Here is a 24,093-nt window from a genome sequence, read left to right on the forward strand (position 1 = left end):
TGGAGCCCCTCCGCTACTTGGTAGAAACACACAAAGATGCACGAGTGGGGGTCAAACACACCAAGAGGCGCGACGCTAGCGGGACGCGTGGCACCAGCGATACTGTACTCGAGACACATGATTGGTTTAGAGCGCTGTATGTGTGCTTCTTTCACTGAGGCAAGAAGTAGACCTAACCTAGGCGATTAGTGCTCAGACGCGCCACCACTCTCACGCCTGCTGTTCGCGCAAATGAGAAAAAAGGCGAGAATCGTCGCTTCAGAGTCTCCTCCATCCACAAATCTCACTCACATCTCTGAGCGTGGCCCTGCGCGTAGCGCTAGGCGCCCATGATGGTAGTGCCGTGAACGGATGATAGAGCATCTTGCAAGAGCTCCTCAAAGGCAGATTCGCTTGTGTTGACATGTTCCACTACCAACTGCAGCGCTGGGAAGATGATGGCCAGAAACGAGTCGCAGTTGGAGACCTCCCTCTCCACGGCCTCTAGCGCCGCAACCAGACTATCGTACGACATACCTCGCACCAAAATGAGAAGTACACGAGCTATCTGCCGCAGATTGTTGCAGAAAACTTTGCCGGACGTCAGGGCACGCAGCACAACTTTCAACAAGTCGCAGCACACACTGGTGTTGCTCACCAGTGGGGTGGAAGCCTCCAAAAAGGCTGCGACGTTTGCTGTGACAGAGATGCCGACGCGTTGGATGTTAACCCGCTCACTGTTGAGAGCGTAGAGCATGGCAGAGAGAAACACATCTGAGCAGTTCGCAAACACAAAGTCCGAGGTGAAGGACTCGGCGCACAGCTCGATGCAGGTGAAAATACAATCCTCGAGACTTGGCAAACTCAGCAACCGCTCGTCCGTAGCGCGCAACAACGCACCAGCAGTTTCTACAACGGCAGTCGAAACTGCACGTATGTCCTCCTCGGAAAGAAAGCAGTCCAATGCCTTCCACTGCGCGAGAGAGCACAAAAGTCTCGCGGCGGAGATGATAAACTCGGCTTTGTCAGCCTCGCCGTCGGCAGACCTCCACACACTGGTCGTCTGCAGGACCGTCACAGAGTAGCGCAGCTCCGCGACGACAAGGTCCAGTAGCGCACGAATGTCATTGTCCTCTAGAAGAGGTGAGCACGTGACGAACATGTTGCGCACACACTGCACAAACTCAATCACAATCTCGAGCTCGCAGAACTTCGAGGCAGAGACGGCAATTAGCTGCTGTCCTGTCGCAAGCAAGGTCGGAAAGACACACCGAATTACCTGTTGGTTGTGCAGTGACTCAAAAAGCCCTGCCAAGGAGCTGAGTAGCTCGAGCACAAGGTTCACATCAGCTTCAAAAGATGGCGAGAGGGTGAATTTGCGAAGATGGGCCTGCACGCTGTCCGCGTCTGAACAGCACGCGAGGACAAACGCGATGAGGCGCCCCCTTGTGTGACCGTAAAAGCGAAATCGATGAATGTCTTGCACAGTCCGCGTCAATCCCTGAAACGCCTCCTGATTGAGGCAGAAGCTACGCACCCGGCTGCTCTTGTCGGCCACGCAGTCGAGTAGACGACAAACGGCAGAAGTTGCCTCTTCCTCGAAGGGGGCAGCGCGTAGCACACCCACTACAGCAAGGAGCGACTGCGCAACCATATCTGCACCACCGCTGAAGGCGTCGATGTAGAGCGCGCAGCTTTCCTCGGCCTCCACATACGTTGTGATGTAGTGCGTGAAGATGTCGAGAAAGGCCGTATGCACTGCAGGGCTCGCCACTGCAGGGTTCTGCAGCAACGGAAGAAGTGGGTCCACCTCCTTGACGAGGTGAAGCAGCAACGGACTGCCTTCTGAGGCCATCACAAGAAAGCAGCGGGGAATGTAGGGCTGCTCACCCTCGAGGGGATCAGCGATGAAGAAACCGATGATCTTCAGCAGTGTCCAAATAGCCTCCAGCAGCGTCGGAGAAACAGTGTCGCCAGCACCGAGGATACTCGCTAAGGTGGCTCGCAACGACCGCAAGGATTGGATGAGCAACTCGCATGTGTTGGTAGCGCAAACACGACCGACCTGCGCGATGAGGTGCAGGTGTGAAGCTGTGAACGTATCAGCGAAGCAGTCCACCTCCAGCTCCACGGCGTCGGTGCTCACCTTAGTGTCGAGATACGTGGAGAAGATGAATTGACAGCCTTTGCTGATAAGGTGGACTTGCGCGATCGTCTCTGATGCGTTTGCGGAGAAGCTGCTGCGGTCAATGTACGACGTCAAGTGAAACCAGACACTCAACATCTCATCCACACACGACATCACGTCAGTGTTTGTACTGCTCGAAGTGTCGCGCCGAATAAGAAAGCTCGTCAAGGACGCCAGTCGCGAAATGAGTGCGTGCGTCTGCGGGTGAAAGAAAAACTCCACGTAGTTTGACACCAGCCGCAGGATCGCGTTGGCCAAAAGCGGGAAAAGGTGAAAATCTCCGTCAGTGGCCCCTTGGGACAGGTGCTCGAACACATCCAGACAGAGCGACAGGGAAGACACGAGGAAGCGCAGCGTCTGCCCCTCCATCCATTCGCTGCCCTTGAACGAGCATAAGAGCTGAATGACCTCGATGACCTTCTTCTGGTCGACAGGCACACCGTTAACAGCACCACAGGCGTACCACTCGCGCAACACGCTATGCATAGTAACACAAGCGCCGTTCGGGAGAGCCATGTCGCTGACAAGCAGCCGATCCCACTCCTCGTGGGCGACATAGAACACGCTGCACGACTCCTCTGTCGACGAGTCCTCTTCGAAAAACTGATGCGACGGCCACGCAAAGCACGACACCAGTGCTGTCAGCCCCTTGTCCACAGACATAGAAGACTCGCCTACCGACACGAGGAGACCACGAACGAGGGCCTGGATTAGAGTGGGCAAGCGGTCCTCTGCGGCAAACAACTCGCGGCAACGCCGGTGCACACGCACTGGGAGTCCGCGATAGCGGGAGGCGCCGCTAAAAAGACCAAACTCTTCCACGATGGATTGGCATATAATACGATGAAGGTATGCCTTGGAGGATGGTGTGCAGGTCTGCACCAATTCAACGAGTCCCGAGCACGCTGTCGTCACCCTCTCCGCGCAAACGTCGAGGTTATCACCGACACAACCCAGCTTGAGGGCCACAGCTGTGGCTGTGGCGAGTTCCGACACTACAGGCGTCCACGTGTACGTCTCCACCTGCTCGGCCATCTGATAGGCGTACCCAAGCAGAAAGGCGACCGTCGTGTCGCTTTGTTGCCACCGGCCACCGCGGCAGCGTGTTAGCGCATACGCCAGCACTTTGAATGCGACAAAGCGAACATACACGTCATCGCTTACGCCATCCTTGTTCATGAGGCACTCCACTGCAGTTTGTAGGGACCGCCCTCCTTCACCCACCTCCAGCTCCCGCAGCGCCGCAGCGGCTCCGTTGTGGTTGCCGCAACGCAAGCAAGCGGCAGCCTGCTCAATGTGACTGGCCATCGCGACGCGCATTCTCGCTGCTCGCGGCAGCCTAAAGTGGATGCTGTGTAAAATTGCCTCTACAGAGCGTCTGCACTGCTCCCTCACAGCTCTTGGGAAACGCCTTTTGACGGAGTGATCAAGCGGGTGAGTGCTGGGGCTGCCTCGCTCTTTCCGAATGGCTGTGTACCCAGCGCTTATAATTCCGGTGCCCACGTCCCTGTTTTGCTACCTGTCGGTGCACGGGGCCGAGCGTCACTGTGTGTGCGTGTGTGTGGGCAGAGGAGTGTAGGTGAGGAGGGGTGTGATGGCGCATAGCCCATGTAGGCAGCGCAAAATGTGTGCGAGAGAGAGAGAGAGCGAGGGAAGCGAGAGAATAGCGCCAACATCAAAAAAGGGCGGTGCGATCGGTGGGGCAAAGAACACCGATAGACGTCGTCCAAATCTACCGTGTCCTTCGGCAAGAGTTCGTGCTTCTCTCACACCCTTTCCCCTGGCTACCGCCGGCACACCGCCGCTCATGGCAAGGTTGTCGCACACGTCGGCGAAAGTTGGAAAGAGCCACAGCTACTCACCCCCCCCTGTCGAGACGCTTCCTGTGACTTTTTCGCTGTTCGTAAGCTCCGCTCTCCGTGGCACGAGAAGGAAATGGATGGCAGATAGGAAATCTCCCCTTTAGACGCAGCGCAGAAGAGTTGGGGTGCATGTGGACGCTTGGGTGGAGCCGTCTGTGGCGCTGCGGCGAGTAAAAGCGCCTGGAAAGGATAACACCTCTTCATAAGAAGTCAAGCGGTGCCGGGAGATGGGCACTCGCAAAGGAGAGCAGCTGCTGGAAGCTCTCTGCGGCTTCTTGCGGCTCGGGCCACTCGGAGAGCTTTGCCAGGGCGCAGCGAAGATACGCCTTCACAGCAGGGTAGTCGAGCTGATGGCAGGCTCTCTTGCAGCCATGACACCACCTCTCCGCTCTAGCCTTGTCACAACGTGGCCACGGTTGAGCATATAACACGTCGAGTGTCGTCGCGGCTAAACTGCTGTGAAGAGACGGTCTACAACGCACAGTATCGGATAGGCGCTGCACGGGTGTGGTATCTACCACAGTCACTGCATCCACCGTGCGCGGTCGCTTCGCGTTGGAGAAACCCGTTGCAAGGGTCATCTGCTGCCCACTGAGGCACTGAAGCGTGAAAGGCGCCTCCTGCTTCGGTCGAAGACCTGTCGCCTGCAACGTTATGCCGCGTAAATCTGAGACGACAATATCACGCAGAGACGCGAGATTGACGGTCCAAATCATGAGGTCCATCTCGCTAGATGAAAGGCCCAGCTGCGCCGCCCGCTCCGCATCGGACATGACCCGCGACGCAACAAGCAACGGAGCCACTACCCTCCGGATCTCACGGTCCATCACCTCCACCTTGTCGGCCGCCATCGCATGTGGGAGCTTGATTGGCAGATGCACCTCCACGCACTTGCCACGGCCCATGTACTTTTGCGTCTCCTTCGGATATAGGGGATGCCGTTCCAGCAGTGTGATACGAAGGCCCTGGGCAACGGTATTGGCGCGCTGCAGTTTGGCGCACACATGGTCCAGGAGTTGGCGCACGATCCCCCACACGTCGTCTATATCTTCAGGGCGCACCGCATAGTTCATGGAACAGCCAACAACGCTGGGAGTGCGCTTGCCCAAGTGCCGCTGGTCCTCTGAATCGCCCGTGCGAGTGACGACGCGGCTGTCCTCGCCACGGACAAGATGGTAGAATGTCTCGCCATGCCTCTTGCCAAGAATCCTCTGCAAGACCTCTCGCCTCAGTCGTTGCACAGATCCGCACGTAACGTCGCCAGCGTCGGTATTCTCGTCTATGACGTGCTGCTCACGCAGCGCGCGGCAGATTTTCTCCATGGTGCTCTCGCCCGCACCGTGAATATACTTAAGCGGAAGAGACGCCATGGTCTGCGGCACGTCCTTGGCGTGGACAACTAAGATCCCATTCGGCTTGCAACAGTCCGTGGCGACGCGCGCCAGCATAATATTTGGCCCTATTCCACATGAGGCCGTGCATCCTGTCGTACTGAGCAGCTCCTTGCGCACGGCCTCGCAGAAGGACCGCAGTAAGCCGTAATCAGTGGTGTCGGTCGCCAGCATCACCTCATCAATACTGTACACCCCCATTGACATCTTCACACTTGCCGGAAATGACTCAAAGATGATGCGGTAGAGCGTCTTGGCGACACGCTCGCACGCCTCGAGGTCGTGGCCGAGGGTCACAAGCTCTGGACATCGCTCCTTCGCGGAGTTCACGTACATCCCCGCGTGAATGCCATACGAGCGCGCCAAGTAGTTGCAAGAGGAGATGTCACTGTTGTACTTACCTGCAGCGATGCCCACCGGCTTCGTCCTCAGATGAGCGTACTCTGGCTTTGCTAGCTGCACGGAGCAGAAGAAGGCGTCCATGTCGACATGGAGAAAGGTGCGCTGCTGCTCCAGTGTGCCATGATTCCACGCCGGGTGCACAATAAACCACTCACGAAACACATCCTCCATCTTCGTTTTCCACTGCCCAATGAAGTAAAGCCTCGAGTGCTGCTGAAAGCGCTGCAGGCTGTTCACCTGATCACGCATGCTTTGGCTCATCGCCGTCACTCGTGGGCGCATGAGAAGAAGTTGAAGCCGAAGCCGCAACTGCGGTGATTAGCTCCGTCAAGACTCGCCCTAGAAGATTGCTTGCCGGCTCATCGAGAACCAGTCGTGGGTCGATGTCTGCGGCTACTGCGCGCGGGAGAGACAACGGCACAGCGCTCGCGCCACGGTGTGCCATCTACCTGGAGCCCGGCCTCCCTACCAGAGACAGGACACAAGAAAAGCCACACAAACCAATACAGCGCCACTGCTCTCCACCCTCCGTTAATTGCGGTACGGTCAAATGACCTGTGGGTTGAGATGAAAAGGGGGCAGAGAACTCAACGATGTGGCTGTGGCACTCACGCAGGCTTTAATGTCGCGCTTACGCACACAATGCATGCAATCCCCCCTTGCCAGCGGTCTCGAAGTTGCAAAATCACCCTCTAGTGCCAAGTGCATAAGAGGGAGAGGCACTACGCACATCGTGGAGAACAACATTTCGGCAGAAATAGAAAGGAACAAAACAGGAGAATGTGCGATCCAGATGGAGAAATATGCGTGATGTTGCTTACGTGAGAGAAAGCGCTCATGGAAGTAGACTACAGGGCACAACGGTGTCTGAGCATCATGTATTTCAGCTTCGATTATTGAACACGTGAGCACTCGCTCGAGATGGATCCTTCCCACTGACAGATCCTCGTCTGCGCATATCACTACCGCGTAAGGCCAAGACATCCGGGATGACGCGAGCACAGGAACACAGTCCCGTGCTTTGACCATTTGGCAGGTTGCCTCACATTGTCGTTCCTTTACTTTGGGGTGGGGGGGGGGGTATGGCACACCTCAAGTGAAAAATGGGAGGGGGCGCAATCCAAAAACAACGGAAAGTGAAAGAAAATGGCGCAGACGAACTACGCGAGATACAGCGGTGGACGGACGAAGGCGGCAAGGTGCGAAGAGAAGAGTGTCAAGCGGAGAAACAATGTAATTTAGCCATTCCAACCGCGCCTGCGCGCCTCTCCGCACACCACTCCAACATCGCGGACGGTTCATCTAAGACAGCAAAGCAGCAAAGAAGAACAGAGCTTTACATGAGTATGTCACAGGTCGCATGCACTGCCGAGAGCGGCGCAGCCCTTTCCGGTCACATGCATACCTGGGCCTTCAAACAAGGCGAATAAATCCCCTAATGTTGTCAAGGGCGATACACAAGTGTGCGGTGCACATGGGCGCCATCTCGATCGCCATCGTGGCAGACGCCAGCACTGTGCCCTCGTCGTCCAGAATAAGGAAAAAGACCATGCCAGCGCCAGTGTCGCGCTGTATTAGCGCCGCCGTCGCTCCTGTGTCTGGTTCGTAAAAGGATATTGTGCGCCCACTAACAATTGCCTCATTGGAGGACTGCACAAGCGGAAAGCTCACGTCGAAAGAGTTGTCCGAGTGCCACACGTTAATGGAAGAGGCACGCTGTTGGGACTCCAGTCGCATCGACAAACTGTGCAGCTTCCAGCAAGGCAAATCGACGGCGCTGCTCTCCGCTGCGGAGTCTGTCTTCCTTGCGTCGTCCACAAACTGTAACCACTCGCGATGCTCCATGAAGTGGATCAAATCGCGCTCTAAGTACGCGTCTATCAGTACATCTTCGCAGCGGAGAGTTGAAGAGCACGTTAGTGAGGAAGGGCCGTGTAGCGGCGAGTTTGCGATCCACGTAGCTGTATCAGATGCCGCATCGCCCCAGTCCGCCTCCAACGCGCCCCACATGTCCGTCACATCTGTCAGGAACCACGATGATGACCTTGCAGGTAATACGTTGGTGAGCGCAAGGCCTTCCCGCACGAGTGCCTCAGATTTACAGAGATACTGTCGACTCGCACACTCCCAGTCCTCCAGCACATCTTGCCGCATAAGTAGCATCTCTGCCACTGCGGAAGTGCAAAGGCGTCTACGCTCGTCGCCCTCCAGCGCGGACACTCGTGCAGCGATGATGTCCTGCCAAAATCTGCGTTCAAGTTTGAAGAGACCAATGCGATTCACTGTTTCTGAGAGCGCCACTTGCTGGCGTATGAGGCTGCGTCGATCACGCGCCTCCTCAACCATCACACGTGCGCGGAATTCGTCCTCCAACCTTGACAGAGGGCGACACGCGTCCGATACTAGAGAATGTATAAGCGCTTGCCGCAGCGGCAGAAACATGTCGACGGCTTCGGCCGACTCATCGCGCTCGATGAGCATGCGCTCAACTCGCTCGCCGTCGAAGAGCGTCTCCGTGCCCTGAATAAAGAAGATCTGCACGTATTGCTCACGGAGCGCATCGAGGCAGCGCTCCTCCTCCTCGGCAACACGTCCCCGTGCTTCTTTAGATTGGAGCTGAAGCCTCTCCATAAGGTACTGTAGCCTGTACACAAGCCGCTCCTGCGCCTCTGCTCCGCGTATGGCGCGGCGGACAGCCACCTCTTCCGTTGACAGCACAGTGGCGCGATGCAGGGAAGCCTGCTCACCCCGCCATACGTGGTGGCCACGGAAGAAGTCATTTACCTCCCTGTTCTCTTCATCGCTGATGGCGCGAGCACCGTCTATGTAGTGCTGACACAAGGCCCGACGCTCGATCTGGTACCGTGTCAACACGGACATCTGCTCCTGAGACGCGAGTACCAGAGAGCTAAATTCCAACCTTCGCTGGTCAACAATGTCACGGCGAATGAGCAGCTCAATCTTGCTAAAGACGTTTGCCACATCGGGATCCTTTGTGATCTGCTTGTACACTGCCCGCCAGCCGAGAAGAAATGCCTGCGTCACGCTCTTGAAACCAGTGTGCTCCTGTTCCTCTACCATACGTCGAAGTCGCTGCTCCTGCTCAAGGCAGGTGAGTATGCGCTCCTTGCAGTCCGCCAAGTGCGCCTGCTGCGTTGTTGCGTGGCTCGCTACGGAGAGCCGGATGACATCTCTCTGGATCGCGGCGGAGAAATCCACCTTGGCGTTTTGCAGCAGCAGCATGATGTGTAGTGCAGACAGTCGCTCCACAGTGACCCGATCCATCTCTTCTTGCCACTCCAACTGTCGTCGCGCACGTTCTACAGTTTTTGAATGGTCGACACATCGCGAGTGACCGGCAAAACGACTCTGAGCGACAAGTTCACGCTGCAGCTGGCTGCCTAGCTCAATAAGGCGGCGGTTCTTGAGCTCCTCGCGTGAGCACTCTTCCATCGCGCCAAGTGCGGCGCGGTCGTCAGCCTCCGCGAGGCTGAGGCACGAGCTGTAAGCACGTAGGTGCAGCGCGCGCCAGGTGGCACGCTCGCGGCAGCGCAGCGACCGCCGCGCGAGCTCCTCCTGCAAGTGTAGATGAACGACCTCGTACGGGGGCAGTACGGTAGCATAGAAATTTTTCGTCAAAACACGGCGCTCAGCTGCTTCGCCTGCCAGAAGATCCTCCACTCCGCTTAAGGCGCACTCGTCCTCGTATGCATGGTTGACGAGCTTCAGGCGACACCGTGTCTCTTGCACGTCCACTAGGCCTCGAAGCTCCGCTTCGTAGGAGGAGAGCTCCTCAACACCTTTCAGCGCCTTGAGCTCCTCGACGATGCGTCGAGTGCGCCAGGTCACCTTTCTTGCAGATGGCTGAGACGCCAGTGGCGGTGCCTGCGATGTTGCCAGCACAGCCTGCAAAGCAGTGCGCAGAGCACCGTCACTTGGCCTCGCAAGCTGATATGATGACATAGGAAAATATTCTTCCTTGCAGCTCTGCCATACGGATGAGAGAAAAAGGGACAGAGAAACGAACAGCAGTGCACCACCAACTACGAGAAGAAGTGCGTACAGTGAAACCGTTGCGTTTACGTCTCCGATGTCGTACACCGCAGCCCCCAGCACACATGTGCCGCGCACATAGAGATGAAGAGAAAAGAGGAGCAGAGGTTAGCGGGGGAAGACATCAAGGCATTGGATAAGACGAGAGCTCAATAAGAAATGAAAAACAGTGACGGGCAGTCAGAAGCATTGGCGCGCTATCACCGCGGGAATTCATTTCAGAGCGAAAAAAAAGCGTAACGGGCCGTCCTTGCAGACCTAAGAAAAGCCAACAGGGCAGCCCCTTCAAGACGCCGACGAACCGCGGAAAACTGACATCGGCAAAAGCGCAGGCCCTCTGGACACCGCCGCTGCCAGGCTCCCCCTACCACCACCGCAGCGCCCAGTCGGCTGTGTCTGTGTGGCTTGGCATGTGCGAATTTGTGAGTGAGTCACCACGTGGTGTTGCTGGCGCTTTCGAATAAATACAAAAAGCGGCTCTGTACAAGTACGGATAGGACCTACAGAGTTGAGACTGAAGAGACGAAATGAGCTCCATACACGAACAACCAACAAAGCAAAGAAACCACGGCAATACATGGTCGAGGAGAAAATTTCGCCCTCGTCAGGCCAATACAGAGGTACCCGTGTGAAGCACACTTTCATGGGAATGTGGCCTCGGTGACTACAGTCGTCCAGCTCTAGCACAGTTGTCGACGGCTAGTGTGCCACATTCGGTTTCTCGAAGCAGAGAGTGCGGTACAAGGTTACAAGCTCCAGCTCTGCCTGACTCAGCCTGTTGCCCCTGTTCGCTTTCCAGTTTGCGGAGTAGTGCGGCACAAACTCGGAGAAAGGCTTCGACATGGACTCACAAAGGCACAGCTGCGCCTCACTCGCGATTTGCACCACCGCATCATACGGCACCACGTACTCGGGACAGTCTACGAAGCCTTCCAGACGAAAGTGGTATTCGGTGCCCGTGACAAGCAAGGTGCTACCGTCGGAGACTGTGGTGTATTCGGGCGGATTGGGGAAAGTGATGCTGTACAGCTCGTTGCTCATCATGCCTTCGGCCGCCCGTTTGGAGAGCGTCGCTAAGTCAACTGTTGTGATGAGCACCACACCACCTGGAGCGAGAGCGCTAGAGACAGCCGAGAAGACGTCGCGGACAAGATCGAGACTCCTGCAGGCGTAGTGGAATGCAAACTGAATCGACACGATGTTGTAGCGACCAAAGTGCGGGGAGGAGGGTAAAGTGCCTCGCAGAAACGACTCGGAGAAACAGTCAGCCACGGTGAACGAGGCACAGCACCGCGAGGGCCTCTCCATGGTGGCTATCATCTCCTTGCACCGTCTCTCCGCCTCGCTGATGCACTCGGGGGAGATGTCGTAGCAGTCGTAGACGGTGGTGTGCAAAGAGCATGACGGCGCACGAGCATCTCCCTGCGCAGAACTTTGCATGTAAAGCCACTTGCCGATATCCCCACCTCGTCCGCTGGCAATATCGAGAACTGCAGCTCCCTCTGATGCCGAGGCAGCCACATTGGCCAATACGCGATCGAGAGAAAACTGAATTAATGTCTTCTTTACAAAGTTATTGAAGTGACGAAACGCCACTTGTTGGCTACTCCAGTCGTCTTTGCGCTTTCGTGTCACGTCATCGTATGCCGCCGCCGCCTGTCCCTTTGGCATTCCCGAGCCCAGCGCGCGTGTCTGTATGTGCTTGAGTGGGTATGCTTGGATAATTTGCAGATGTCGCTAGCCCTGCGTGGATACGTGTACGTAGGCCTTCCTTGCGCAGAGGTCAAAAACCGCTGCTTCACAGAGGGGATCACTGACGAGAAGGCGACGCTATGCAATGACGTGGTCAGCACTTTGAGTTGGACATGAAGGATGCGCTGTCGCACGCGCACGCAGGAGACGCAGTACGCACCGACACACCGCACCACACGTACATTCAAAAACACTCCAATAGAGCAAGACAGTGAATGAAGACAGAGGGAGGAGGAGAATCCACTTCAAACATGTGCCAGAGGAAAGTTCGCACCGACAAGCGTAACGCGTGTGTAGCACGGCCGCAACCCTCCCCGATGCACATGAATAACACCACCGAGTAAAGGCCCCCCAAGCGGGGATCAGCAGCGTGCTCGTTTGCCTGTTTTATATGAAGAGCTGTCAGCCGTTGGTGCCAATTTCAAAGGAATGTGTCAGGCGCACTCACATCCTCTGCACTCGCTGTCCTCATATCTGCGCAGACGCCACAAACGCTGCCAGCGTGTCCTTTCTTTTTCTCTTTGCCTCTCCCCTTCGCGAAAAAGAGAAGCTCGACTGAAGCAACAAAACGCCATACCACGTACACAGCAGACACGCTGCGTTCACTACTCTACTCCGCTCTTCCTGCAAGGAAAAGAGAAACTGCCCACGCATCACGCTGGAGCAGTATCGGGCCCTTTACAGTTGCGCACGGAACCACACACATGCATAGACCTCGACTAGAATCGGGCGCAAGCGACAGTCATTACTCGTTGCCCAGGAGCGCGAGGGCCTGGTGAAGGCGACGCATGACAACAGTGGTGAGGCAGAGGATCTGATTGTCGGCAGTATCAGTCGATAAGTCGAACCCGCACCAGCGCAGCAGCTGCACCGCTTCATCTAGAGGAAGAATGGAGTCACGGAACGCCTTTGTGGAGACGCGCAACGTGCGCTTCTTCGTGTCAAACGGGTCGGCTATGATGTTACCAAGGATGAGCCGGAGTGTACGCACACACTCACCCGTTCGATCGGCAGGTGTGCGTTTGCGCATACCGTCGACGAGCGTCGGCGCACATGCGGGGACCTCTCCCGCAAAGAGTCCCTCCAGCATATTCTGAGTGTGTGAGGCGGCCGTGATGGCGGACAAGTTCCATGCACCGTCACTCGACAAGGTGGCCCTCGGCTCGGGAACCTGCGTCTCCTGTAGCTTTTTCAGCTTCTCCACCGCCTCCGCGCGAGCTTTCTCCGCTGCCTGCTCAAACTCCTTCTCTGCTAGCGCGAGCGCCTCATCCCTGGTGTGTCCTTTACGTTCCAGTCGGTCAGCGATGATTTGAATTTTGACGCGCCGCTTTGCTTCTAGGTCGGCGGCGTTCTCGCGTTGCACCTCTTCCACATTCATCTTGCACCGCACTTCCTCCATCTCGTTCTTCATTCGCACCATTCTTCGGCCCATTTCTAGACGCTCCCGCTCCTTACGCTGCAGCTCCAGCCTCTCCTCCTCCTTGTTTCGCCTCACGCGCTCCTGCAGCTCCATCACCTTGGCCTCGCGCTCTGCCTCGGTCAAGACGCGCTTCGCTTTGATGATCACCTTGAAGCCATCCTCGAGCGCGGTGTCCAGCTCTGCGTGTCCTTCGTGCATCTGTATCCATTGGGTGCACGTAGCTTCGTCGATGCAGCCGGCAACAATAGACTTCTTGATGGCATTTTCGCTAAACCCCCGGGCCACCAGGGCATCGAACAGACTCTGACAGATAGTATACGTGTCGCTGTCACTATCCTCAGATGACGAAGAAATCTCAGCCGGCAGCTTCACCAACGCCGCAGGCTCGCTAACATTCGGCGCCTCTGTCTCCCTCTCTTCGCTGCTCATCGCGGCGTGCCTACACGCGTAAGCTAAGCGAGTCGCTGCTGTTTGTGTGTGTGGAGTACTGCAGCGTCGCTGCCGCTACACAACCCATCACAGTCGTTGCTCTCGCTTTTTCTTTGCTCGTCGGCAGTTCCGTCGTTCTTACTTATGTGCCGCTATCAATGTGCCAAACTGCGGGAGTTCAGAAAAACGAGTGGTGAGGTATGCTGTGAATGAATGGCAGCGAGGGAGAAGGGCAGGAATAGGCATGAAGCGGAAACGGGAAGAGGGAAATCGGCTCGTCGGGTGAAGCGCAAAGATGCGAGAGGTCAGGGTGAGGGTCGGACTGGCCATCACATCCGCACAACTGCGCCTCACTGCTGCATGCAAGAAAGGAGAAAATATTAATGGAATGCGTCTCTTTGATTGCCTGTGGGGGTCGGTGTGCTCGAGTACGTGGGACAGGATGAGACTGCGCCGCCTGCTGCCCTCCACACAAGCGCAGCACTGTAGCTCACCGCAATGGCGGAGGCAGCAGAGAGAGAGAGAAGCGTCTCTCTCTCTCCTTCTCTCTTGCTACGCCAGCGCGTCATGCACACCTCACTTTGCACGACGATGCTCGGCTTCGACGTGCAAATACAAGAGAGGAAACAGAAAGGTGGAAAACAAAAGACAACCAAAATCGGTGGTGGCGGCAACGGTGGGGAGGGGAGCAGCGGCTGAGTAATAGCCGCGCGTCACAACTGTGTTGCGTGGTTTCACTATGCAAGGGGAGAATGTGTGTGGGGGTGGGGGGTGGGGGTTCCTGCACTCAGAGTAGAAGCTTGGCACGTGTAATCGAGTCGATGTGGTACACCGTTAGGAAAACAGCGACGCAAAGACGTCATCGTTTGCGCGCGTTGCTGGCTGCGCGGCTGAAGGAGACTGTGTGGATCGCGTCAAGGGAGCCGTGAGTGCAAGCGGTGCTGCAGAATGCGCCGCTGAGGAGGAAACGGAGGCGCCGCTGGATGGTAGCGGTGGCGTTGGGCCGCTGCCAAACAGTTGCGCGTACCCGACAATCGACGCAACAGCAAACTGCCGCATGGTTCCATTGGTGTGAAGGAGCAGAGGACACAGGAGCGGGATCGACCTGATAGCGCGATGCTCTGGGGACATCTTCTCCTGTATGCTCTTCAGGAGGTTCAGTATGTAATCCTGCTGCACTGTTGTCAACGAGAGGGTGGCATTGGAGATGTCTCGCGTCAGGCTCACTTCTACTTCCATTTTAGTCTCTGTCGTGGCCAATGTGAGGATCTTCTCGAGGCACTGAAAGGCGAGTGAAAAGAAGTCTGCGTTTGACGAGGCGACGTGGAGCAAACGAGTGGCTATGTCGTTTGGCAAGTCGAGATTGATGGTGGGGGTCTGTATCAGTACGTCGCGAAGCCACTCCAGGCTACCTTTCTGGAGGCGCTCATTTCCGTCGCTCTGCATCAACTTCATGATGAGAGGAACAATGAACGTTGCTCTGTCCTCCACACTGGCAAAGTGCTTTTGGATGCTCTCACGCCTCTGTAGAAGTTGTTCGGCGTACACCGCCAGCCGCTGTAGAGACGGGGCTCGAATAATGGCAGTTAGCAGCGACACGAAGTACTCCCGTAAGGCGCGAGAAAAGTTGTCGGCACAGAGGGTGCCAGCGCACAGCAGAAGTATCGGCAGCGCAAAGCGAAGCATAGCATCCATCTTACTCTCCCGCAGCATGAGAGGCACAATATCTGACAGGATGACAGCCTCGCAAAAGCCGCTCTGAGTGAGGCCGTCGTAGAGCGCCTTTAGTAGTCTAAAGCGCGTGTCATTGTCGAGGATGTCGAAGGAGAGCAAAGCAGTGAGCGTCTTCATGTCCGGCGTCGCGAAGGGGCCGGTGCTGATGACCGTCGCAATCGGCGGACGTGGGAGCCGCAACGCCCCGGCGGGAAAGTAGCGCGACATGAGCGCCTCAACGGAGCTCAGCTGCCGCTGCTGCTCTCGTGGGTTTCCGCTGCAGTGGAAGAGCCGCTTCTCTTCCAAGGCCTCTACCGTAACCACGAGAAACCCGTACGTGTCGCTGTCCGGGTACACGAGCGGCGCAGCTTCAGCGGAAAAGAGGTCTCTGTGGGCGGTATCGCTCTGCTTAGTGCAAAAGTCTACGTACTCTGTCGGCAGGTAGTCCAGTAGCGGCGCTGCCACGCTGTGGAAAGGGAAGGGCGACGGTGGCGGAGCGTTGAGCTGGGCGCGCGGCATAGCGAAGCAGAGGTCGCCGATCTTCCATTTGTTGTCCTCGGCTACGTAGATGGAAGAAAAGGCGAAGTTGAAGAGAAGAATCTCTGCCCTCTCGTGCAGGAATCGAATGGCCTCGGCGCAGTGGCAGAGTCCCAGCAGCTTCACCTGAAGAGGGAGTCCATGAACAGTCTCCGGCGTGAGCACCATCGACACTCGCTCCGTCACAAACCATATCTTGCTTTTGCTCTCGACAAGTTGACCGTCGATGCTGAGGATGCCGGGGTGGCGCATGAGAGTCAGCAGTGCGACACTGTTCTTTACAGTCTTAATGATCGCGAGCGCCTCGTCAGCGCTGCAGCACTCCAGCATCCTCTTTATTCGCAGGGTAAAGATAGTAACCTTCTTTCCACTCGCGCGCACCACCGCGTCGCACTTCTCGAACAAGTTGTTGCGCCCACAAAGGGTAGTACCAGAGGTGTCCAGTACGTACTCGTAGAGAGGGTTGGAGGAAATGGCGGACGCCACGGTCTGTTTGAGCTGCTTGAACATACTGCCTCGCCGCTCTCCTTTTTGCTGAGTAAAAAAAAAAAAACGATCGTCTCTCTCCGCAGAGTGGGGGCTGCTGGTGTACCCGTGCCCTTCCTCGGTGGGTCACAGCCTCAAGTGTGAAAAGGGGTGCTAAGAAGGCCGGCAATAGACAAGAAAGAAACAATGCACCCTGTTAGTGTTGTTGCAAGTCGGTTTGTCGACCTCTCCTCACCGATGATGCTCTGTGCGTCGCCTTGACGATTGAGTCACACACGTCTCTCTCTTTATTTCCATGTCTTCTCGGTGGCCCTGCAGATCCAGTTCATTATCGACCACCGTCTCTTTCGAGTGAGTGTGCTCCTCCTTCCATGCGGCAACGGTGTGGTGGATGAGGTGCCACAACGTATGCTGAACGACCCGGCGCGCGTGTTTGTGGAAACATCAAACGTGCGGAAGAGGTACAGATGAGGAGTTGGAGAAGCGTAATAGAGAACAAATCAAATAGAAAAACGGCGGGAGGGTGTGCTTTACAAGACAAGAGAGAAGGGGGGACTCCACTTAGACCCCGCACTATCGTGCCAGGTCCTCGCACTCATCCCTCTTACCATCACAGGTCAAGAAGGGAGAACGTATGCATGGGGCCCGCCGCGCCTTGGACGACATGTCCTCAACGCACGCTTTCCCGCCCACCCCCTTTTAGACCATCCTCGCCGTTCTCGTCACACAGCACACACGCAGCATGAACCGAGAGGGTGGTGCTTGTCAGCCTTTTCCGTTTGGCAACGCGTACGGCTCTGGAAGAATCCTCGGCTTCCTCCTTCAAACGGCGAGGGCGACGAGTGGCCGTGGCCGCCCTCGCCGTTTGAAAGAGAGAGGAGAGCGCCGCCAGCACGCAACTCGGCACGAACGAGAAAAAAGGGCCCCAAAAGAGGACGCGCATGCGCCTATGCGTGCGGAGACAACGCAGAGTTTTTTGGCTTTGCTTTCGTCAACGTGTCCATTCTCCCAGGTGCAACATGAGTTCAACCCCACCCCCGGCCCCAGCCTGTCAACAGGCCCCACCGCCTGGTGCGAAGCAGCGCTAGACACGCGTTGCAGTAATGCAGCTCCAGTTATCGGAGCACGACCACGGCCTCAGACTCAACCCACCCACCGCTCTCTGCCGGTCGCCACCCGGTGCGTCCCGCTCGGGGTGGCCCAGGCTCCCCGCACCAGTGGACAGCGAGGGCCGGGTGCAGTGCGCTCGAGTCGCGCTGACACCCCACCCATCATGTGGGTGGCGTAGTCCTGTCCACCGTCACAGGCCGCTCCGATGCCACGCCATCCAGAGCCTGACCGCCGACATCCGCAGCGCTACATCGCCCCACCCGCCCCTCCACCCCTGCGTCGTGGGCACTTGACCCTGACACCGCCAGAGGTGGCTCGGCACTGGCAGGAATCGGGGTGGTGGCTCCTTGGCTTCTCCGCACAGCGTGTGTAGTGGTTCCTGATAGTAGGCTAATATGCGCCCCGTCATCGGAAAACAATGTAGAATAAAAACAAAAATGTACAGGAAACCATTACCGAAGCGTCATCACTATTCTGCCTCTCCCTCTCATTCAGTCCACATCACCCTTCCGCCAGCCATAGACACATTTATCAACCGTCGCACAGACGAAGGCTTTCCGTTCAAGTCGCGCAGCTGTTGTGTCCTCCGGGGTCTAGTGAGAGTGCACTTGCGTACATGTAACCAAAGAACTGCGAGAGGAGTTGAGCAACAGCCCCGCAGTGCCTTAGCAGACCACACTTTGGTGAACGGCGGAGTACAACACCGAGATTGATCAGCAGTAATAAGAGCGAAAATGACAGGTTATATTCAGATGTGCGTGCGAGTATGCATGAGCCCGCGAGCATGGGGAGAGAGTAAGAAGTGAACAAAGAAGTGAGAGCGTGCAGCACTTCTAGCAGAATCGCCGAAAAGAAATGAGCCGAAATGCGTGCACAGAAGTGCGAAGATGAGGGAGGCAGCTTTGCAACCAAAATCAGCAAAAAAGCGAAAGGGAATAGTGCACAACAGCACAGCACACGCAGGTGACAGGGAGGGTCCCACTAATAAGCACACATCCACACAAACGCAGGCACACGCTAAAACCGGAACCTCAGCCGGACAGCCTACCAGCCTTCCCAGGAAACCCCGGGTCCCTCGTCTTGACTCTGGCGAGGCGACAAAGCAATCTCAGCCAGCCGCGGTTCGCCGAGGCGGTTCATTGTGCACACCCAAATGGTCCTCTGTGGGCATGGGGCATGGACGGCCTCTTCTACCGGCCGTCCTCCAAAGAAAGAGAGCATCGTACGGAGGACGGCTTGGTGTGCAACAACTACAACACACTTCCTGCAGTTGTTCAAGTCATTCAACAATGGTGTGAGCCGGCGGACAAGGTCAACGTATGATTCGCCGTCCGGATAGCGGAAACCGACCTTGTCTGTGTGCCGAAAGAGCTGAATGAAAGGGTAGAGCAACTTTACTTCCTCGTTGGTCATATCCTCGCAGATGCCAGCATGAATCTCGTTGAGCGACTTGAATGGTTTGAGAACACCGTGGGACAGTATGTCGGCAGTGGGCTGTGCTGTGCGCTGAGTCCGTCGCAGCTGGCTGCACCACACCTCAAAGTCGTCGTCCTCCCCCCACACGGTGGTGCGAAACTCAAACAAGTTTACATTCGTCTTGACTTGAAGCTCAAAAAAACGGGCAATGTCCTCGGCGTCGACGCAACCGGTCTCCGTCAAGTCCGGATCTCCGCCGAGTCGGTCCTCGATGTTGTACTCGGATTGCCCGTGCCGGGTGAAGAAGATCGGCGGGAACGACTTGAGTGTGTCACCTGGCGCGCCTTCCTGCGGCTCCTCAGAGTAGAGCTGATATAGCGTCGGTAGCATGCTATTAAGGAATCTGGTGAGGCTAGAGCAGACGATGCTACCGCTGCTCCGCGACGCGCGCAGTGCCTGCCGCTGAAGACTAACGTCGATAAAGCGATATGAGTTGCATCTGTGGCTCTCCCACTCCTCCGAAAACCGCACGTACCGGATCAGAAAGGAGCGATCAGCGGGGAGAGCACTCACCAGAGATCGGCGGGCATCTGCACAGTCACAGTCAGTAAAAATAACAGCGACAGGAGTGGCAGCAAAGCCCAGCTTCGGATCTGAGTCGAAGTAGCTCAAGGCAGCCGACACACAGCGGTGGTTTTCTTGAAGCCATATATCCCGTTGCCTGGCGTACGGCGCCGGACGGTGATCTTGAAAGTTCTTGGAGGCCACAAACAGCTGTACGCTCTCGCCTATCCACCGGAAGTAGTGCACGAAACGGGTGCAAAAGAACCGCGCCGACAAGCTGCACCGCTCCTCGGAGCTGACGAAGATGACAACTGGACTCGTCGCATTGGAGAACCTGTATAAACCCGTGCTTGTCATCGCCATATGATGGGCTTCGGTGCCTGTCAGAGACGGCGGTGGGCGTACCACTTCTCGCGGAGTGTGGTACTCCACCCCCACCATGTGCCTAAAGTCGATTGTGTTTGTTTCCTTTGCGTCGTCCACATCACATATGTTCGACGCCCTCAGCTGCACGAGGACCATCTGCGAAGCTCAGTGAAAGTCTCTCCCTCACCATCACACGCTCCTACGGTCGAATGTAAAAGCAAATGCCACTGCATTGCGCAAGACACACAAGCGAGCAAAGAAGCGGTGACAAAAGACGAGGAAGAAGGCGGGTGAGAAGGTGCACATAAGCACGTGGGCGTGTCTTTCAGGGGGTGGGGGGATACGAGAAGTGTGCGCCGAAAGGAAAGGGGGGAGAGTGATGCTGCTGAAATACGTACTCGTGTGCCCTGACCACTCTGCATGTCCAGTTCTCGCTTGCAGAAGCAACGCACACCACCTCCACAGGACAGAACGAAAAACGGATGCAAGTGGGACCACCCACGGTAAGGGGAAGCTGATGTCCCCGCACCTTGTCTCGACATGCGAGTACGCTGTTTGTGTCTCAGAAAGAGTTCGCCCCTCTACTCACCGACCTCCGCGCCACCTACCACTCCTTCCCCACGAAGCGCGTGTAGCTTGGCGTGTTTCTTCTCTGTGGCGCACTGAGCAGAGGGGTTAGCCCTGAGCAGGAGAACCTAGATGTTACGCGAAGCTTCGGAGGCGGACGCGTTAGACTGCAGTACCTCTGGCTGCGTTGGCGCGATCCTCCGCCTTCATCTTTTCAATGATCTCCTTTTGCTGACGCAGCAGCTGGAGGCGTTGAGCTGGTGTCAAGTTGGCGGGATTCTTGCCGCGGTAACTCGTCTTGTCCAATTGACCTCTTCGAGTCAAAATATAACGCGGTAGCAGGCGCACAGCAACGACAACAAGGAGCATCGTGACGGGGGCATAGGCGTTTGCCGACGACAAATCCTTCGCCGACGAGATAGGGCGATGTCTGACCTCCAAATATACGTTGCACGGCTCCCGCGTGTCTGATGTGCCGCCGACGAGAACGCCGGTGAGCAGCAACACGCCTTCTCCCATCCTTGCTACGAAGAGCTCCTGCACCCGCCATGGGGTGGAAAGGCAGCTCCCGTTTTCGGCGCTGTACAGCGGCTCAGCAGGGTCAAAGCGGCGATGCAGAAGACCATCCATCTCAAATGAGCGCAATGCGAACGCGGAAAACCACACTGTCTGGCACTCGAGCCGAATGCCGTCGTCAGTACGGACAGCGGCAAGCTTGAGTGCCAAGGACGGGGGCATGCGGCACACCGCATGTTCGCTGCTGGGGACACCAGCGTAAACAAGCCCAACACGCGCAGCAGCGTAGTCGAAAAAGCGACCGATGCGGCCAGCGTCCCTCTCCCTAACCGTCCACTTCTCTGGCTGCACCGTTAGCTCGTAGTTGGGCTGCACAGCACCACGCCCTGGTAAAAGAGTGCTCACATCCCACGTTCCATATTGCAGCTCACCGATACCTCGCACAGTGGTGACGCAGAGCAGCACCAAGAACAGTATGCAGGCGCTCGCCAGAAACTGCAGCATAGTTGGTCGGCACGATCTCTGTGATATGCGGGGAAAGAGAAAGGTACGCAGCGTGCGGTTGGGCTAACACACATAAAAGCGTCCCACTACTTCACGATGGGGGCGAGACACAAAATCGACGTGTCCAGATAATGTGTAGAGCGCAGCACCACGTAATACAGAAATGATAAGTGCGCATATGGAGCGGGCAAGAAAAGGCGGAGACAACACAAGAGGCAGGTAGAGATGATAGAGAGAGTCAGAAGCAGAAACTGCGTGTTGGAGACAGGGACCACGAGGCGAGAGAACAAGATGTCTGGGTGAGGAATAAACTCATGGTGCCGAGAAGTCAAGAAGGCGCTAAAGCTCAGTTTCACCTATACATGCTGCATCAAGACTCATCCTTGTCGGTTGCCTCCAGTGTGCAGCTGGGCGTTGCAAGGAGGCACACGATAGAGACACTGGGAGAAGGGGGAATGCCACACATCAATGAGATTAAGAGAAACATCACCACCGGTATGTCAATGGTGCGATGAAGCGACGAAGAAAGAAGAGGCACCAAACACCCCAACACGGCGACACTATGGCCGAGACACTCTCTCCTATCCCTCTGATCTCTCCCATCTCTTTTCACTTCCGGTGTTCGCTCTTCGGACGACTGTTAAATCTTTTCCTCGCAGTACTACTAAACCGGAACGCACACAAACAAGCACAGGAGCAGACAGACCAGGAAAACGGGGGCACCATCCATTCAAGAGGTCCACACGACTAAACAGGAGCCGGAACATGTTGCCGTAGCCACGTTGATGCCTGCGTAAACAGCTGGAGGAGGTCGCTTCCACGTCTCGCAGCTACTCAGCGGTTCATTCAAGAAGAAGGACCGACAAAGGTCTGTCATGGGTGACCGCAAGCCACCTGCGTTGCATAGCTGTGCCGCAGTGTCGCTTTGACTTGCGATGAGTCGGTCGGCTGCAGTCCCTGCATGACACACAAGCACTGGCGCAGGAAAGCACACACTTGGAGCTAGAAGCAACACCTTGAGGCTATGCACAGCCTCGTCCGAGATGTCGGCCGCAAATTCCTCTGCAGCACCGTCACTGTCTCCGTCGCCAAGCCACGAAGTGTGGCCCTGCCAGTCGAGCTCCAAATCTACACCTGCGCGGCACGACCGCAAATCAGCCCATGCAATCCATGGTATACGCATTTAACCGACACTTCAGCATCGTGTCAAGCGACAGTGCCACAGCGTTACCCCGGCGCTGTAAATGGTGAGCTGTACGGGAGGCATACTTCAAAGAAGTGCGAGTGAGCGCCATCACACGGGAGCAAACAAGTCCACGAGGAAAGCAGGCGGCGTAATGAGAAGGGGAAAATGAAGGAGCACATGAAGCGCTGAGTCCTCTCCGTGTATTTACAAGCGTGCACGCAGCACTTCAGCAGGGCGGAGAATCAGCGTACTTTCATATCATCGGCACACACAGAATCAGGAGCGAAGGCGTTCGCGGTCAACGCTATTCTGAGATGAAGCTTTAGGTGTGCAAGGGGCACACGCGAGGAGCCGCGATTGCCATCGATTGCGAGGTACGCTAGCAGGATGCTTTCCTTTTTAACTCTCAAGACAGAATCGCATCATCATCACCGACACCACAATACCGCACACACGAGTGTGTGTTGTATTGTGCTATCAATCGCGGAAGAAGGTACGCTCGAACACTGCAAAACAGAAAACTCACGTAGTAGGTAAGCCGTTTCGCGCAGCAAAGAGTGAAAAGGTGGAGGAGACATTGTACATGCCGCCCACTTGATCAGGACTTGCCCCGCCGCATGACATTCATCTGCAGCACATCATCAATCTTGCCCTCCTTCGACTCCATCTCAAGTTCCCGCTGGTGACGCCAAACTCGCATTTTCAATCCATCCTCCTCTGCGACCCGACGGAGCTCATTTTGGTCATACGGGTATGTCTCCCAGACCCCAGTCCGCATCATGCCAGTGCGGTAACGCTCCACGTAATACATAACCTCCCCTCGACCGAGTCTATGGTAGTTGTCGATAGGCTCCTGTCCTTCTTCGGATCGGGCACACTGAAAAAAAAGCTTCAGCAGGTTGTATTGCACGCTAACTGAGTCAAAACACGTGAAAGACTTGAGCCAATCTTGAAATCGATCGTCGCACCGCCACGGCCGCATCCCATAATAGACACTCCGTCCTGTAATGGGGTTCAGTGTCTCGGGGATGGCCTTCACACGAGTAAAATGCGCGGTGTCACTCATCTCGTCTTCTTGACTTGCCGTCCCCCAATACAGAGAAGCAAGAAAAGAAATGCGACCTGAAAAAATTCCACAAAGTCACATCCCCAATTTTGCGCAGCACTACACGACCGCGCATAAAAAATCACGACAAGAAAGTCCAGAAGGTAGACAACATCGATGAACACGACTGTCGAAGACGCAGCCATGGAGGTCATGTCACGTGCACACATCTGCCCTCTCACCAGCTCCAAGAAGAGTGCGAAGAATACGCAGCCAGCATTTCACTGCATCCGCAAGCCAACAGCTAGGCTACCTCACCACTACGTGCAGTCACAAACACAAAACATGACTGTCAAGCACTATATGTTACGCGCATGACAACACAGCTCCGCAGCTTCTCTTGTGCTCCCTAAATCTCACACACAGCAAGGCCAGCATGAATAACCCCGAGAAAAAACGAGAATGCTTGAAAAACCGCTAGCCACACAAAACAGAACACAAAGAAAAACCAAAACAGCACTCGCATCGTCAGGTAAAACTACACACATCCACATTACGACTGAAACTCCACCTTAGACATAACAAAAGCCTACAGAGATTCATCCTC

The 24,093-nt window shown here is 56.1% G+C and overlaps 9 protein-coding genes across 9 annotated transcripts, besides 1 other annotated feature; all 9 read right to left on the reverse strand.

The window, feature by feature from the left end:
• Nucleotides 1-319: 319 nt before the first annotated feature.
• On the reverse strand, nucleotides 320-3,487 carry LPMP_350090 (hypothetical protein; the record flags this gene model as incomplete). The annotated part of the gene is made up of 1 exon (XM_010704647.1): nucleotides 320-3,487. One exon carries the CDS (start codon nucleotides 3,485-3,487, stop codon nucleotides 320-322), a length of 3,168 nt encoding a protein of 1,055 aa, XP_010702949.1.
• Nucleotides 3,488-4,229: 742 nt separating this feature from the next.
• Nucleotides 4,230-6,104, reverse strand: LPMP_350100 (DNA damage repair protein, putative; the record flags this gene model as incomplete). Its single annotated transcript, XM_010704648.1, has 1 exon — nucleotides 4,230-6,104. The coding sequence occupies one exon, from the start codon at nucleotides 6,102-6,104 to the stop codon at nucleotides 4,230-4,232; it is 1,875 nt and encodes a 624-aa protein (XP_010702950.1).
• Nucleotides 6,105-7,235: 1,131 nt separating this feature from the next.
• LPMP_350110 (hypothetical protein) lies at nucleotides 7,236-9,785 on the reverse strand (the record flags this gene model as incomplete). Its single annotated transcript, XM_010704649.1, has 1 exon — nucleotides 7,236-9,785. One exon carries the CDS (start codon nucleotides 9,783-9,785, stop codon nucleotides 7,236-7,238), a length of 2,550 nt encoding a protein of 849 aa, XP_010702951.1.
• A 789-nt stretch (nucleotides 9,786-10,574) lies between these two features.
• Nucleotides 10,575-11,546, reverse strand: LPMP_350120 (mRNA capping methyltransferase, putative; the record flags this gene model as incomplete). The annotated part of the gene is made up of 1 exon (XM_010704650.1): nucleotides 10,575-11,546. The coding sequence occupies one exon, from the start codon at nucleotides 11,544-11,546 to the stop codon at nucleotides 10,575-10,577; it is 972 nt and encodes a 323-aa protein (XP_010702952.1).
• An 826-nt stretch (nucleotides 11,547-12,372) lies between these two features.
• On the reverse strand, nucleotides 12,373-13,476 carry LPMP_350130 (hypothetical protein; the record flags this gene model as incomplete). Its single annotated transcript, XM_010704651.1, has 1 exon — nucleotides 12,373-13,476. One exon carries the CDS (start codon nucleotides 13,474-13,476, stop codon nucleotides 12,373-12,375), a length of 1,104 nt encoding a protein of 367 aa, XP_010702953.1.
• An 834-nt stretch (nucleotides 13,477-14,310) lies between these two features.
• On the reverse strand, nucleotides 14,311-16,236 carry LPMP_350140 (hypothetical protein; the record flags this gene model as incomplete). Its single annotated transcript, XM_010704652.1, has 1 exon — nucleotides 14,311-16,236. One exon carries the CDS (start codon nucleotides 16,234-16,236, stop codon nucleotides 14,311-14,313), a length of 1,926 nt encoding a protein of 641 aa, XP_010702954.1.
• A 957-nt stretch (nucleotides 16,237-17,193) lies between these two features.
• Nucleotides 17,194-17,734: a repeat region.
• A 632-nt stretch (nucleotides 17,735-18,366) lies between these two features.
• Nucleotides 18,367-19,824, reverse strand: LPMP_350150 (fructose-6-phosphate2-kinase/fructose-2,6-bisph os phatase-likeprotein; the record flags this gene model as incomplete). The annotated part of the gene is made up of 1 exon (XM_010704653.1): nucleotides 18,367-19,824. One exon carries the CDS (start codon nucleotides 19,822-19,824, stop codon nucleotides 18,367-18,369), a length of 1,458 nt encoding a protein of 485 aa, XP_010702955.1.
• A 573-nt stretch (nucleotides 19,825-20,397) lies between these two features.
• On the reverse strand, nucleotides 20,398-21,255 carry LPMP_350160 (hypothetical protein; the record flags this gene model as incomplete). The annotated part of the gene is made up of 1 exon (XM_010704654.1): nucleotides 20,398-21,255. The coding sequence occupies one exon, from the start codon at nucleotides 21,253-21,255 to the stop codon at nucleotides 20,398-20,400; it is 858 nt and encodes a 285-aa protein (XP_010702956.1).
• Nucleotides 21,256-23,039: 1,784 nt separating this feature from the next.
• On the reverse strand, nucleotides 23,040-23,507 carry LPMP_350170 (hypothetical protein; the record flags this gene model as incomplete). Its single annotated transcript, XM_010704655.1, has 1 exon — nucleotides 23,040-23,507. The coding sequence occupies one exon, from the start codon at nucleotides 23,505-23,507 to the stop codon at nucleotides 23,040-23,042; it is 468 nt and encodes a 155-aa protein (XP_010702957.1).
• Between the last annotated feature and the right edge of the window lie 586 nt (nucleotides 23,508-24,093).

This window comes from Leishmania panamensis, assembly GCF_000755165.1.
Source record: "Leishmania panamensis strain MHOM/PA/94/PSC-1 chromosome 35 sequence".
Lineage (NCBI taxonomy): Eukaryota > Euglenozoa > Kinetoplastea > Trypanosomatida > Trypanosomatidae > Leishmania > Leishmania panamensis.